This window comes from Oryctolagus cuniculus, chromosome 20 (genome assembly GCF_051225735.1).
Source record: "Oryctolagus cuniculus isolate XC-2025 breed Fujian yellow rabbit chromosome 20, ASM5122573v1, whole genome shotgun sequence".
In the NCBI taxonomy this organism is placed as follows: Eukaryota; Metazoa; Chordata; class Mammalia; order Lagomorpha; family Leporidae; genus Oryctolagus; species Oryctolagus cuniculus.
The window spans coordinates 41,782,048-41,798,958 of NC_142886.1; the positions used below are offsets into that span (position 1 = coordinate 41,782,048).

General features: G+C 46.9%; 1 protein-coding gene across 2 annotated transcripts in view; it reads right to left on the minus strand.

Annotated features, from left to right (window-relative positions):
• Positions 1 to 219: 219 nt before the first annotated feature.
• TRIP11 (thyroid hormone receptor interactor 11) overlaps positions 220 to 16,911 on the minus strand; it is a 79,074-nt gene continuing 62,382 nt past the window's right edge. For both annotated transcript variants that reach the window (XM_008271914.5, XM_002719595.6), the window contains exons 17-21: positions 12,499 to 12,580; positions 10,487 to 10,601; positions 9,997 to 10,113; positions 8,390 to 8,534; positions 220 to 3,692 (exon numbers count right to left, since the gene is read on the minus strand). In XM_008271914.5, the coding sequence (XP_008270136.1) occupies positions 3,472 to 3,692; positions 8,390 to 8,534; positions 9,997 to 10,113; positions 10,487 to 10,601; positions 12,499 to 12,580 (680 nt within the window). In that variant the 3' untranslated portion in view covers positions 220 to 3,471. The remainder of the gene's footprint in view (positions 3,693 to 8,389; positions 8,535 to 9,996; positions 10,114 to 10,486; positions 10,602 to 12,498; positions 12,581 to 16,911) is intronic.

Below are 16,911 nucleotides of genomic sequence, written 5' to 3' on the forward strand. Positions count from 1 at the left end.
AACCCGACGTGGACGTGGGCACTGCGAGGCCAAACGCCTGTCCCCGGAGCCCCTTTCAAACTGTTCACACTTAAAAAATTCCCAAGACATCCAGTGAGCACTTGAAGACCTTGGCTTCAGTAGTTCATCAGCCACTGCTGTAAACAACATGTGTAAATCATCCCCCCTTAGCTGTTTGCTAAAAAAGAAAAAAAGAAAAAAATATTGTGGACGAAGACATTGCCAACTTACATATATCATCTTTATTTGGAATATTTTTTGCCTTACAATGCTCCTGAGAAATTAAAAGATGCATTGACTTTAGCGCTATAAAACATAATTAATATTAAGGTTGGCTTGGAAATTTCCCCACATTTAGATATTTCTCTAAAAATCAAGAGAAAATTTATAATTTTATTTATTTTTAAGATTTATTTTTATTTACTTGATAAAGTCAGAGTTACAGAGAGGAGTGACAGAGAAATCTTCCATCTGCTGGTTCATTCCCCAAATGGCTGCAACAGCCAGGGTCGGGCCAGGCTGAAGCCAGGAGCTTTTTCCAGGTCTCCCATGTGGGCACAGGGGCCCAAGCACCTGGGCCATCTTCCGCTGCTTTCCCAGGCCATAGCAGGGAGCTGGATCAGAAGTGGAGCAGCCAGGACACAAACCGGAGCCCACACGGGATGCCAGCATTGCAGGCTAGGGCTTGACCCATTACGCCATAACACTGAGCCCAAAAATTTGAAATTTTTAAATAGAGATAACTTAATAGGTTAAAAAGTAAAGATTGGCAAATAATTACAAATATCAGAACATTATTTTTTTCCCATAGGAATATATAAAATAAATATCACAGCTCATTTGGTATTTACAAAATTATATTTTCATTGATGGAAGATGTTTTACATACTTGGACATATGAAAAACTTCACTAGCTTTAGAAATCAAATTCAAATGCTCTTACGTTTGATGCCACACAGCACTTTCTAAGTACTTCTCACCAAACCACTGACTCGGGAGGGGTCCCTCTCAGGTAACCATTAGGAGGTTAAACGAAACGGAAGGCTTTATTTGGGGTGGGATACTTAAAGCTTTAGCTGATTAGCTGCGAGAAAGTCATTCCTCTGTTCCCATGGTTCTGTTGTGCTTTTTTCCTTTATTTGCTCAAATCAAGAATGGTAGGAACTAACTCACACCACCGAGGGACACAGTACTACACCAGAAGGGTCCAACCCACGCCTGCAGGGAAGCTGTGCTGCAGTATCGTTCAGCTACACACGGCTGAAAACCACCAGGAATGTTGTGAAAAACGGGCAGCTCAGGCAGAGATCAACCACAAACAGTAAAATGACCGCAGCTGCATACTGATACCGCAGCCCAGGTACTGACAGCAGCGGCCTGTGGCGAACACTGGGACGGCAGGCTCCCTCAGTCTCGACAGGAGAGATTCCTTGAGCAGACGGCTCACCTCTGACACGGCTCGGCTTCAGGGCAGCGGGCGAGCTGTGTCTGCTTGGGGTCAAAGCGAGTCAGCCAGCCGCAGCTTCAACGGTACGGAGGAAGCATTTGGGACACAGCTTCAGGACAAGACTATCTGGGACGCACTTACTAACCAGCAGCTCTGTAACAGCGTGCTCTGTGCTCTGTGGATATGCAGTCCATCCACGACAGCTTTCAAACGAACGCTGAACTGCCGAGTTGGGGGGCGGGGTGGGGGGAGACAGGCTGTTCTGACCAGGGAAGGAAATACTCAAAATGTCATAAAAGGCATTTCAAATATGGTGACATACTACTTACATACCCACCATGCACGTCCTCTTCAAAATAAAACATTTTCTGCATGTCCTCAAAATGAAGAACCGTTTTTGTTTTAAACTTGAACCTAGTGTTTCAGCTGCTCCGCACTGAACTAAAACTCCAGTGGCGAAGCAGCAGGTGATTCAGGACGGCCAGCGGGAACGTCCTCGGAAGGAGCACACAGGGATCCAGGAGTGACAGTCGGCCCCCACTTCCGATTCTTCCGCCTTCCACACACGCAGTCTGAAACTCGATCCTCTCCCGTGCTGTGTGCAGGCAGAGGCCAGGGGCGGCACCGCGCGGCGCAGGAGGCCCAGTGCCGCTGAGCTGGGGTGTCCGGGAGGCCCGGTGCCGCTGAGCTGGGGTGTCCGGGAGGCCCGGTGCCACTGAGCTGGGGTGTCCGGGGGCCCAGTGCCAATGACCTAGGGTGTCCCGGAGGCCCGGTGCCGCTGAGCTGGGGTATCTGGGAGGCCCAGTGCGTCACTTGCAGCCGTGAGTGCCGGCGCTTGCTCAGCGTAAGCCCAGGGCCAGCTGAGAAGTTCTTACACAGGATCTGTGCACCAGCTTCCCGCCAGGGTACATAGGGATGGCGGATACAGGTTTCACCTGCCGTCAACAGTCTTCAAATACATTAGAAATATTCCGTGAGCCACAGCAAAACATACAAACAACCAAAGTAAGCTCTGGCCAGAGCCAGGCCTATTTACATACTTGGATTAGTCTTATTTTCACCTTTCCTTGCTATACAAAATGTTGCTATTTTAAAGGCATATTGAAATCCACAACATACACGAGAAGTGTCATTTTAAATGTACAACTTCAACAACTAACACAAATCTGAACATCTTGATACAATTAAGTTTCAAGTCAGGGTTTTTCATGATAGTTTAACACAAAATTAAAGCAATACTCTCGTCCTCTTAGGTCACAAACACCTGGCGCTGGTACTGTCAGAGCGACCGCAGGGCGGGCGGGTGTGGAGGCGCGGGCGCGGGCTCTGCGCACCTGCGTGAGGGAGCTCTGACTTTAAGATGCGACCTCTAAGCAGACGCCAGAGGCCTTAAAATGCAAGGGTGCCCACACCATGCACCTGCCAATGAAGGGACGCTCGCTGGGCGGCCGCCAGGGGTTACGGCAGGAGCGAGGAGGGGGTAGACGAGGGGGTTAAGGCTACGATGGACCAAGGCCTGCACCCTGACTGGGGTGCTGGTCACGTGAGCACAGCCGGGCGGATGCCGCACAGACCCTCGCACACTTGCCATTCCCGGGCTCCGGGGCCTGCGCACGCACTACGTGCCTCAGCTCTCTGCTACATAGCGCCCAGACTCTGAGCTTTGAAAGGTGAATCACTTGTCTCTAGCTTAGGAGAGCTTGAAAACCAGAGAAGGAAATAAAAAGCTGATGTATAGTACAGCGACCAGGATTTGTCTTTTTAAAATGTAAATTAAGAAAAGGGTAAATCAAGTATTTCTAGTTTGTATTAGGTCAAATCAGAGAAGGAAAAGAACAGCTGTTCCTCTGACTCCTGCCGATTTCTAAAAGCACTGAGAACATTTTTATTAAACTTAGAGAAAGTACAACTACAAACATACACATGAATGTCTTCCCAAGGGCACTTTGTGATAACGGACATCGCATAGCGCTCACGGTTTCTTTAAAGTGCTGTGTCGTCTCTGGCTCTGGCTGGAGGGTCCTTTATTGCTTTAAAAGGTCTTTCAACACAACTCCAGCGCTGTTGTCCGGCGACACCGGCAAAGGGGCGAACGTGGGCAGAACATCTGAGATGGGTTTGAGGAGCAAGTGCCCAGGCCCCCCGGGGCCAAGTCCAGCTGGGTTAACAAGGGGCACGGCAGCAGAGCGGGGGGCCAGGAACGGATTCACATCAGCTCTTCTACCAGACCTGGACTCCGCTGGATCTACATGATAAACAGGGATGATTTGATCTCTCACTCTTTGCAAAGACACTGACTTGAAATAACCCTCTGAATAGGGGCATAAAGTTAACCCTGTATCATTGATTAGCACGCATACACCCACACCCACATACACACGTACATATGAATAGCCAACTTACACCACCATTAGCTTCGAGAATTCCATCTTACTGGTAATAACACTGGGATTTAACATGTTTTTTGGGCCATTCTTTAAGGTTTTTTTTTCTTTTAAGGTTTATTTATTTATTTGAAAGAGTTAGGGAGAAAAAGATCTGTCTGCTGGTTTACTCCCTAGACAGTTGCAAGAGTGGAGGCTGGGCCAGGCCTACACTAGGGTCTAGGAGCTTCTTCTAGGGCTCCCATGCGAGTAGCAGGGCCCGGAGCACTTGATCTACCCACTCACTTAAAAGGCAGAGCCAGAGAGGCCCCATCTTCTGGTCCACTCCCCACCTGGCCACCACAGCTGGAGCTGGGCCTATCCAAACCCAGGAGCTTCTTCCAGGTCTCCCATGCAGGTGCAGGGGCCCAAGCACTTGGGCCATCTTCTGCTGTTTTCCCAGGCCACAGCAGAGAGCTGGATCAGAACTGGAGCAGCTGGGTCACGAACTGGTGCCCATATGGGATGCCGGCACTGCAGGCAGCAGCTTTACCCGCTAGGCCACAGCGCCGGCCCCACTTGGATCACCTTCTGCTGTCTTTCCCAGGTCATCAGCAAGGAGCTGGATCAGATGTGGAGCAGCTGGGACACGGACTGCTGTGCACGTGGGATGCTGGCGTTGCAGATGGCTTTACCACTGTGCCACAACGCTGCCCCTCTTTAATTATTTAAAATGAGAGCACAGGCGGCCTTAATGTCTAAATACAAATGCCAGTTTGTATTGTAATTCTGATTAAAGTTCATTCTTGGTGATTCAAACGGCCTTCTGTCACAACAAGTGACCCATGTGTTTTGGGTTCCTAGACTGGGCTCACAAAGCAGCTTATAGAACCCATACGCTGCTGGGTTCTGGATCACAGACGCTGCGCCTATGGAGATGCAGACAGAGAACAAGGACGAGAAACGCAGGGAACGCGAGCCAGACGGACGCCTAGCACTTCACCAAACACAATGATACTGCTGTTTTGCACTTATTTACTGATTTTCAGATTTTTATTTATTTTCATCTTTTTCAAAAGGTAGAAAGACACAGAAGTCTTCCACCTGCTGGCTCACTCCCCAACACCCACAACAGCCAGGGCTGGGCCGGGCCAAAGCCAGGTGTCTCCTGTCTGTGTGGCAGGCGCCCATCACTGCTGCCTCCCAGGGTGCACCAGCAGGAAGCTGGGCTGGAAGCGGAGTGGCTGGGACTGAAACCAGGCTCTCGGGCATGTGGACTCTGCTGTGCAGCCTTAACCTGCAGGCCAAGCATCTCGCAGCTACGCTGCCCCTGCCTGTAGTCAAACGCCAGTTGTGTAACTGATGAATTTTACTTACTATAACAACAAGTTTTTTTTTTTTTTAAAGATTTATTTTATTTATTTGAAATGCAGAATGAGGCGGGGGCGGGGGGGCATCTTCCATCTGCTGGTTCACTCTCCAAATGGCTGCAACAGCCAGGGCTGGGCCAGGCCAAAGCCAGGAGCCAGGAGCTTCTTCCATGTATCCCTTGTGGGTGCAGGGGCCCAAGCACCTGGGCCATCTGCTGCTGCTTTCTTAGGCGCAACAGCAGGAAGTGGATCAGAAGTGGAGCAACGTAACTCGAAGCAGCACCCATACGGTATGCTGGCATCTTGTGTGGAGGCTTTGCCCGCTACGCCACAATGTTGGCCCCTAACAACAGCTTTTCAAAACGTATTGTCTGGATGCTAAGGAATCTCTTATCCATCTGAAAGATGAAGGACTTAAGATATGACATTCTGGGGCTGGTGCTGTGGCACAGCAGGTAAAGCGGCCGCCTGCAGTGCCGGCATCCCATATGGGTGCCAGTTCGAGTCCCAGCTGCTCTACTTCTGATCCAGCTCTCTGCTATGGCCTGAGAAAGCAGTGGAAGATGGCTCAAGTCCTTGGGCCCCTGCACCCACGTGGGAGACTTGGAAGAAACTCCTGGCTCATGGCTTTGGACTGGCCCAGCTCTAGCTGTTGTGACCATTTGGGGAGTGAACCAGCGGATGGAAGATCTCTCTCTTTGTCTCTGTCTCTTCCTTTGCCTCTCTGTAATTCTGCCTTCCAAATAAACAAACAAATCTTCAACAAAACAAAACAAGTACTGACATTTTCCCCAAACAATTGTAGTGGTCAGGAAAAACACTGGCAACCACATTACAGTGATAACATCGGGATTACTACCAACTTACTAAAAGAAAAGGAACATAGACATCTGCTGCACGGCTAACTTTCAGGCCTTCTGATGCCGGAGAACAATGCTTGGCTAGATTACTTCTCTGTGGAGTCAGGCTGATGGCACTCAGTTTTTACTGGAAGAGGTTTTTGTTTATGAGCTCATGTCTGAGGGGACCCAACTCTGCCACCAACCTCAATGGCAGGAGACAAGCAACCTTCTGAAGGTGTCTACCTCAGCAATGGGAAACTCAACAGAGGAGGCCTTCAACCCAAGGAGAGCACGTGGCAAGGTCATCCTTCCACTGGTCATCCCGCCCCTGCGTCCAACGTGGCTCTGCCTGTGAACAACCTCCTCAAGTCTGGGAAAGCTCCCGCAGCGCCGTCCTGAGCGCATCTTCCCAGTCTAAGATTAGACGAAGCGAGCTTCTTAGTTCTTCTCATGCAAAACCGGTGTAAGCTCAGACTGTCACTGGCTTCCCTTTCTGACAAATAAGTCAAAGTGGGCAGGAGGTGAGGGGAGGAAAGGGAGATGGAGGAGAGGGAGGGCACCTTGCCAGTGAGCCTGGAGTCTGCTGACTGCAACAAGAAAATGCCTTCAGTATCGCCCACGTCCCTTAGACAAAGTCACCGTTTTCACTCAATTTAGCAGCCCAGTCTTGTATCTCAATAACAGGTAAATTTACCACCTTCTGTCAGTGTACAAAAACAGACATATGTAGAAAGTTTTGAAATTTTCAGAAATAAATTCTTAAATATTTTACAAATTTAAGTATTTGACATGATAGAAATACAAGAGTAGCCGGCGCCGCGGCTCACTAGGCTAATCCTCCACCTTGCGGCGCCGGCACACTGGGTTCTAGTCCCGGTCGGGGCGCCGGATTCTGTCCCGGTTGCCCCTCTTCCAGGCCAGCTCTCTGCTGTGGCCAGGGAGTGCAGTGGAGGATGGCCCAAGTGCTTGGGCCCTGCACCCCATGGGAGACCAGGAGAAGTACCTGGCTCCTGCCATCGGATCAGCGCGGTGCGACGGCTGCAGTGCGCTAGCCGCGGCGGCCATTGGAGGGTGAACCAATGGCAAAGGAAGACCTTTCTCTCTGTCTCTCTCTCTCACTGTCCACTCTGCCTGTCAAAAAAAAAAAAAAAAAAAAAAAAAAGAAATACAAGAGTAGATAACATATATGCAGTCCAACTAGCCAGCATATTCGTCTAGATTACAATACGAAGACTACAGGGGCTGGCACTGTGGTGCAATAGGTTAAGCTCCCGCCTGTGGTGCCAGCGTCCCACATGAGCACTGGTTTAAGTCCCAGTTGCTCCACTTCCGATCCAGCTCCATGCTAACGTGCCTGGGAAAGCAGTAGAAGATGGCTCAACTGCTTGGGCCCCTGCACCCATGTGGGAGACCTGGATGAGGCTCTTGGCTCCTGGCTTTCAGCCTGGTCCGGCCCCAGCTGTTGTTACCACTTGGTGAGTGAACCAGTGGATGAAAGATATCTTCCCCCACTGCCCCATACGAACACGCAGATCTTTCAACCTAGGGTCCTTCACAGCATTCTTGGGGATTTAAGTCCATGTACCAGCTGTGCTTAAATAGATTACTAACCTGTCAAGTCCTGGTTGTTGAGTAGAACACTTACGATTTTTTTAAAGGAGAAAAAAAAACTTGTCTCAAACTGTAAGTTACACTTCTACCTCAGATTGGTAATGAGGACAAAGACAGATGACCGGGGCCAGCGCTGTGGCGTGGTGGGAAAAGCTGCTGCCTGCAGTGCTGGCATCCCATATGGCATGGGTTCAAGACCCGTCCGCTCCATTTCCGGCCCAGCTTTCTGCTATGGCCTGGGAAAACTGGAAGATGGCCCAAGTGCTTGGGCCCTTGCACCCACATGGGAGACCCAGAGGAGGCTCCTGGCTCCTGGCTCCTGGCTCCTGACTTCGGATAGGCTCAGCTCTGGCCGTTGTAGCCATTTGGGGAGTGAACTAGCGGATGGAAGACTTCTCTCTCTCTGTAGCTCTGCCTTTCAAACAAATACTTACAAAAAAAAAAAAAGGTGACCAAGCAAAGGTTTAACCAGTTCATCAGCACTTCCACACTTTCAGAAGAGTAATTCAAAATGGCTTATGTAGAGGGAGAAGAATTATTCTGGTATATAAAGGGAAAATAACTCATACTATTTAAATTAACCTAAGCCAATTAAATATCAGATTGCTACAAGAATATATGAAGCCAAAATCTGATGTCAGAATTTTAGGAACAGTCATACTTAAACACTAACAGTTTGGCTAATATCGATATAAAGAATACTCATAAATTAAATGTTCATATTTTTAAGTTGTAGAAAAAATAGTTCGGTTTTACCTTTGAAACTTTCTGGTGCATTTGTATCCAGTTTTCTTCTTCCTGGAGAATCTAGAGGCTTCATGTCATGAACAGAAAGTTTTGGTGGTGGAACAGATGGATGAGATTCTGTCTCTAGGAATTTAACAAAAAGTTCTGAAAAAGACTAAGAAAAAGTATTTTGATTGCATTATTAATAAAATTATATTTAATGCAACTAAGAAAATACACCTATAAACTAAAAACTACTTATCATTTGAATCATTTTCTTTACAAATCATCTTTTGAATAATAGAAAATGCTGGCACATTACTTACACAGATTATCATTATAAAATTTCAATAATTAGTCAATAATCTTTGAGAACAACAGTCATTTCCAACACCTTCCAGTCAGAATTAGCCTAGATGAAACAAAGCTCACATTTCTTGCCATCACTGGCACTTCGGACATCGAGGCTTAGCATCCTAACAGCTGTCTGCATAGACATGCCAACGGTTCCAACGGACAGCAAGAATAAACACAATTTTCTAAAGACAGACCCAATCAGTAAATATAGCAGATCACCAGGAACATTGGAATAACATAGTGGAGATCTTTCCTTTAAATTAAGTTTTATATCTTCCCTAGTCTTATCTTTTATCCTTAACTAGCTCTGGGTAAGGCATCTACCTTCAGCACCTTTTCATTAAAACAATAAAAGAAAGCAGCTCCAAATACCAACTAATAACCTAATAACTAATAACTCTTCAGTGACACCCCTTGAGACATCCTAGGCCCCAGCGTGTCATGTTCATCAGTGTTAAAGGCAGATCCCTTGTCATGTCATCACACGTTAACGGCAGTCCCCGTGTTACCATGTCATCGTGTGTTAAAGGCAGACATGGTGTTGTCATGTCAGCACGTGTTAGCGGCAAACCCTGTGTTGCCATGTCATCACGTGCTAGTGGCAGACCTCATGGTGTCATGTCATCATGTGTTAACAGCAGACCCCCTGGTGTCATGTCATCATGTGTTAACGGCAGACATGGTGTTGCCATGTCATCACGTGTTAAAGGCAGACACGGTGTTGTCATGTCACCACGTGTTAAAGGCAGATCCCATGGTGTCATGTCATCGCATGTTAACAGCAGACCCCGTGTTGTCATGTCATCACGTGTTAACAGCAGACTCCGTGGTGTCATGTCATCACGTGTTAGTGGCAGACCCCGTGGTGTCGTGTTCATCAGTGTTAATGGCAGACCCTTTGTCTGTCTGGTTCAGAGTTGTGTTCTCAGGACTCAGGGCATTTTGTACACAGCAGGTACTCAGTAAGTATCACTGATTGGCTCAGTGACTTGGAACATACACACACACATTAAATAATTTAATAGCAGGACTGCCAGTGGTAGCATAATCAAACACGAAGAAAGAACAGTTAGAAACCTGAAAAATAAAGGTACTGTATACAAACACTTCAAGAAAATCCACATGCAATAAAATGACTAAAACAGCTTGTCATCGGTAAGGCAAGCGCTTCCTTGGCTCTGTTCCACGGCTCCATGTACCCTGAACGTGAACTCTGTCTGGAGGCAAGTGTGCTAGGCAATACCCCACCCTCACTCGGCGGGAACAGAATCCCTTCTTACACTGTGAAGCATGGATTGCTGATTGGGTCTCAAGGGTGTGCTGGGGACACTTTTTGATCCTCCTCCAAGCCATCCTGTCATCCACCTGGTCACACCACCCTGATCTTCTTTAAACAACTGAAGAAAAACAGGAAAACATTATCAATGCAAGAGAAGAACATTCTCACATGATTTCAGGTGGTAGCAAGTGCAGTTCTCACTGAATCCTCCTACTGACGAAGGCTACAAATACAGCACTATGCCAACCACACCCCAACAAACAGTGCAGGACAGTCACATCTCAGCACTGCAGCATCCTAACACAAGAGGCGGTTTTTAAGCTACAAAACAGTTAAACTAATATATAAACGTAAAAAAAATCCAGCTCTTTGACGTAGTAGGAAACGATTCCATTTCCACTTTATAAAGAACATCATGTTCGGTAGAACTATGCAGAGAGAGAGCAAATGCTGTTCTAGGAGGCTGCCGCGCAGCTGCCGATGCCCGTCACCTGCTCCATCTCCTCCCGTTTCACGCCCAGGATGCTGCCCATCAACCGCAACACTTCGTGTCGCTGACTCTTCGGTGTGTGGAAATGCCCAACGAAGAGGTTGCGCATCAGGACTCTGCAAAGTGAAGAGAACAGCTCAGACTCAATCAACATCAATGTACGCAAACACCAGAAAATGAGTACTTAGTTATAAATAATTAGATACTTAAACATAAAGACTAAACAAAAATAGTTTAAAATAATTAAAAAAAAAAACACCTTGACAAGTCTAAGAGTATTTCAGAACCATCACTGGCTAGCCACCCACTTCAGCCGAGTGAACAGCTGGCACCCTGCAGAATCCCTGCGCCTCGCTGGGCCGAGGGTCCCTGGAGCAGACCCTTGGGTGGGAACTACTGTTCCTGTGCCTCTCCTTCCCCGTCCTCATTTATTAAAAACTTGCTAATATCTGAATTTCAGTATTAGATGGGACATCAAGTATATACATAGTTTCAGTGACACATAATCAGAAGATGCTCACTAAAGGAAGAAGAAAACAATGTTAAAAATAAACCATTTTGGGGCCCAGCACTGTGGTGTAGCTGGTAAAGCCATTGCCTGCAGTGCTGCCATCCCATATGGGCGCTGGTTTGAGTCCCCGCTGTTCCACTTCCGATCCAGCTCTCTGCTATGGCCTGGGAAAGAAGATGGCCCAAGTCTTTGGGCCCCTGCACTGGCATGACAGACCTGGGAGAAGTTTCCAGCTCCTGGCTTTGGATTGGCTCAGCTCTGACCGTTGAGATCATTTGGGGAGTGAACCAGTGGATGGAATACCTTTGTCTCTCCCTCTCTCTCTCTAACTCTACCTCTCAAACAAACAAATAAAATCTTAAAAAAAAAAAAAAAATGGGGCCAGTGCTGTGGCATAGTAGGTAAGGCCACCGCCTACAGTGGTGTGCCGGTTCAAGTCCCGGCTGCTCCACTTCCAATCCAGCTCTCTGCTGTGGCCTGGGAAAGCAGAAGATGGCCCAAGTCCTTGGGCCCCTGCACCTGTGTGGTAGACCTGGAAGAAGCTCCTGGCTCCTGGTTTTGGATCGGAGCAGCTCTGGCCATTGCGGCCAATTGGAGAGTGAACCAGCGGTTGGACCCCCCCCACCCCGCCTTGCCTTCTCTCCCTGTGTAACTCTTTCAAATCAATAAATAAATCTTTAAAAAAAAAAAGACAAGTTATTCTACTGAATTTCTGTAAAACTACCTACATCTCTTCATGTTAAGAAAAGGCTCTCTGGCATTGTTGTTCAACGTGTTAAGCTGGTGCCTGGGATAACCACATCCCGTACTGGAGTGCCAGTTTCAGTTCTGGCTAGTGTGTCTAGGAAGCAGCAGATGATGGTTTAAGTCCTTGAGTTCCTGCCACCTACATGGGTGACACAGATGGAGTTTCTGCCTCCTGGATTTGGCCTAGCCCAGCCCCAGCTGTGGGCATTTGGGGAGTGAACCAGCAGATGAAGATCTCTCTCTTCCTTTCTGCCACATTTTGCCTTTCAATAAATAAGTAAATCTTAAAAAAAAAAAAAAAAAAAAAAGGCTTTTTTATTTACTTGAAAGGCAGAGCCGAGAGAAAGAGAGAGAGAGAGAAAGAGAGAGAGAATCTCCCACTCACTGGTTCATTTCATTTCCACTCACTGGTTCACTCCCCAAATGGCTACAATGGCCAGAGCTGTGCTGGGCCAAAGCAAGGAGCCAGGAACCTTCCCCCTGGGTCTTCCATGTGGGCACAGGGGCCCAAGCACCCGGTCCATCCTCCTCCTAAGGTACACTAGCAGGCAGCTGCATTGGAAGTGGAGCAGTCAGGACTAGAAGTAGTGCCTATATGGGATGTGGTCGCCACAGACAGTGGCTTAACCCACTATGCCACAGCACTGGCCAAAAGAAAAAGGCTTTAAAAAAAAATACAATCACATGTAAACACCGACACATGGAAGTTATTTTTACCATAAAGAGAATCTAAAAAGTAAGAGACAAAAGCATACTTGTCCACTTTTCCTTCTGTGCTGTTTACTAAGTTCATCAATTTCTTTTGTACATCATCCAGCATTTCTTGTCGGAGCTGATCTGTTTTAAAATATGTGAATAAAGATAGCCATTAACTGATTAAAATAATCTGGGTGCATACATAATGAGATGTACACCATCCTTTACTATGATTAAAAATATGCCTGTATTCTAATGAGAACACTCGACTATTACCATCTTTTCTTTGGTCCAGGGAACTAGGCTGATACAGAAATTACCCAGAAGCTAGGGTATGCATTAATTCACATGGTTTATCCCCTATAAAATAACGGTTCTTTAACAGAAAAATCTAAAAACCAAAAAAAGTTTTCATCCTCTTTAGAAACCTAACGGCAAAGGAAGGATTCCATCACAGCCTTCCTGCAGGAAGCGTTTCCAGAGCCACTCTTATTTAATGGGAGGAAATGGAAAAGCAGCAGTTTTAGATTTTCCTTTTTCTATTTTCCTGGCTGGACTCAGTTTCTGGTGATCTAAGAAGAGAATCTAACACAGCTAAGACCAAGATGCAGCTGACAGGGCAAAGTATTCCAGACAAGGGAACTGCACAATGCAACTCAACAGCGCTGGCTCCAACACACTGGTTAAGTGACAGCTAATGAGCAGTTAGGAGGATACTTGGCCTATTTTAATATTCTTGCTTTAAAAAGTACACAAATGCTGTGAACCTTGGCAGAGCGCGGGCAGTGTGGGCATTCTTTTCTCCCAGACTTGCATGAAGCCGCACTGCAGCGCACCAGGCACAGGGCCTCCGGGACTGAGGACGCGCGGAGCTCACACCTGGTCCCCAGGCAGCGGACGGCGTGAGCTGGAGGAGACGCTCACCGACTTTACGCTTGACTAGCAGTTTTCATTCTGAGAAATGGAGACCACCTTGCTAACACAGCACTGCCTCTCAGACCCAGAACCACATCCCAAGTCAGTAGACTCGGATCCTGGCCCACACACCTGCTCCTTCTGAGTGGTGGCGCGTTTTCCTGGTCATAGCTGGACACAAGCTGCCTCATCAGACAGGCGACTTGCAAACACCGTTTCCCATGGGTCGATACTCACTTTCTTGACGGTATCCTTTGAAGTTTTCGACTAATTTTGATGAAGTCCAATTTAGTTTTTTGTTGTTGGTGGTGGTGGTGCTTTCAGTACTGTATCTAAGGTCCTATTACCTAACCCAAGAGCTGAATGATTTACTCCTATGTTCTCTTCTAAGTTTCACAGTTATAACTCAAATTTAGGTCTATGATCCACTTTGAATCAGATTTTGTGCACACTATGAAGTAGGGGTCCAATTCTTTTTTTTTTTTTTCTAAGATATCCAATTGTTCCAGCACTGTTTGGTGACGATGCTCGTATTTGGCTCTCTTGTCAAAAAATAAACTGATCATAAACGTATGGTGTATTTCTGGACTCAACCCCCACTGCAAGGATTTTCCTTCTGCTGGGAAAAACTCAGCACGGTTAACTCCGACTCAGCCTTCACGCCCAGTCCCCGAGTCACCTCCTCAGAGAAGTTTCCTCAGGCCTCACAGACCAGGCCAGGCTGTCTGCTTATGTCACCATTCTGTTCTGCTGTGCAACGCCTCCAATTCCGATTTGCAGTGGTAAATGCAACTGCGGAATATCTAGCACAACTGTGTGCAACAGCTTATGGTTTTGCAAAATCACAAAAATCTAAACTGCCGTTTAGAAAAAAAAAAATGTAAAATGCCATTCATAGAATAGTCTAACTTTACCAAAATAGAGCTGGTTGCCATAACCATATTATAACGCCAGGTTCTGTTTGGAAAATCTACTACAAACTTTTCCTTTCCTGTCTTTCCTGTCAGGAATTTAAACTTGGACATTAAAAAGGGGTGGGAGGTGGGAGGGAACACAGAGAGGGAGGAGTGGGGTGGGGGAGAAAGAGGACTATTGCTAAAGTCTCAGTCGGTGAGACACTACACTCTGAATGCGTGCACGTGTAGCCACGACGGGCACTGGCGCCATCCGGGCCTTTCCAGAACTAAGCCCGTTCGGAATGTACACAGAACTCTGAACTCTTCAGTGAAGGAACAGCAAGTAAGCGAGCTCATCTCCTGTGACCGCTCTGACTTGACCACCCCACTCGTGAGCCAGAGTGCAGACGACCTGGTCTCTTCCCATCCTCCCCTCCTGACCAAGGCTAAAGACAGCAGAGAAAGAGGCCGAGCTTACCCACCACCCTCCTGTCAGCCCCGCACAGTTCCCGACACTGTCTGTTCTCCTCTACAGTTAACAGCTGCTGCACTGACTACACGTCAAAGTGATCACCCGGAGATGCTGGGCTATATGAAGTATATCAAAAAGTTAATTTCACCACTATTTTTTTACTGCTTCAATATGGCAACTAAAAATTGAATGACACATGTTTCACATTGTATTTCTATGAGACATTATTGTTTCAGAACAGGGTCAGGCTACAGCACTACAGTGGCTCTCATTTAAAAAAAGAAACAAAATTGAATGATAAATAAACATCTTCAGAGTAAAGTTCACAAAGAGTTGATTTTGATAAAAATTATTTCAGTCAAATAAGCTAGAAAATTTTAATTTTGCTCTATGACAAACTGATCAAGGAATCAAACTTTCGAAGTTCAAGTAAAAAATATTTTCTTGGGGGAGAGGGAGAGGTGGGAAAGGGTTGATTAGCAGGTACTTAAAGACAGAAGAAGTCCTGTGTTCTGCATGGTAGGAGGGCTGTAAGGTACTAGATAGTGCTTTATAAAAAGCTAGGATTCTTTTCATCATAAAGGAATGATTTTAAATGCTTGAGGAGACAGACACGTTTATCCTAAACTAGACATTCCACATTGTACACATGTTTTGAAACATCACGTGGTACTCCATAAAGACAAATTTTCATGTAGTCGTTAAAATTTTAAAGAATATTTCCTTATAAAGAAGAAAAAGACAGGGGCTGGCGCTGTGGCATAGCCAGTAAGGCTGCTGCCTGCAGTGCTGGCATCCCATATGGGCACCAGTTCAAGTCCCGGCTGTTCCTCTTCCAATCCAGCTCTCTGCTGTGGCCTGGGAAAGCAGTAGAAGACGGCCCAAGTCCTTGGGCCCCTGCACCCGTGTGGGAGACCCGGAAGAAGCTCCTGGCTCCTGGCTTCGGATCAGCGCAGCTCTGGCCACTGCAGCCATTTGGGGAGTGAACCAGCGGATGGAAAACCTCCCTCTCTGCATCTGCCTCTCTGTAAACGCCTTTCAAATAAATAAATAAATCTTAGAAAGAAAGAAAAGACAAAGGACTGAATTTCCTTCAGGTCTGCACAACCCTGCTCTCGCGTCCACGGCGTGCGCCCCCTTCCTTCCTTCCTTCTCCACTTCCACGCTTGTGGGATGCTGTCTCAAGAGTAACGGACTTACAAAGAAGAAAAAGACAAAAACTATTTTTTGACAAAACTCACACAGCCGGTCTCGTGCTGATTAAAACCTCTGTAGCGAGGCTTCTGGTACAGTTAGGACGCCACTAGAGGCGCCGCGTGCTTCTGGCTCTGGGCAGCCAAGCCCTGCACCTTCTGGGCATCTGCAGAGGGAGTCGGCAGACTCAAGACCTCTCTCTGTGTGTTTCTTTTTCAAATAAAAGGTAAATACATTTTTTTTTCTTAAACTCGCTATCAGGAGACATAGTTAGACCTTGAGCTAAAGTGACGTCAAGGCAAAGGGCTGTTTCAAATTCAAGTGGTGGTTTAAGTGCATTCTGATACTTAAATCTAGGGAAGACAACTCGTAGAATTTAGGGAAAGGGGCTGGTAGGACGGTATTAAGGAGGAGAGACATGGAAAAGAAAGGAAAGTCAACCACCCCCTTCCAGGGTCCCCCCAGACTCCTCTTTTTCTCCAGACATCCTCATTCTTGGAGGCTCTGACTACTTCTCTACAAAAACTGAAGACTAACTTAAACCGCAACTGAAATCAGAACTGTATTTACATGGGCAGGCAAATATGGTTATTCAGAAATGGGTTTTAAGCCAAATACAATATTGCTATGAAATAATCTCACATGCCACAATAATTCTTTGGAAGTTAAACCATAAAAGGGGGAGGGCACTTTAAAATTAAGCAATAAAGTGGCTGAGTTTAGGCCAGTTTGGGAGAACATCTCTCTGACTGCAGGGCACAGTAAAACCTGCCCTGTCAGAGCAACTGAATGATCAAATGCAACTTCCTTTTTTAAATGATTTATTTATTTTGAAAGCCAGAGCAAGAGAGAGAGGGAGAGAGACACAGAGAGAGGTCTTCTATTCACTGGTTTACTCGCAGATTGTCGCAATGGCGGGGGTTGGGCCAGGCCAAAGCCAGTAGCTTCATCCGGGTCTCCCATGGGAGTGCAGGAGCCCAAGCACTTCAGCCACC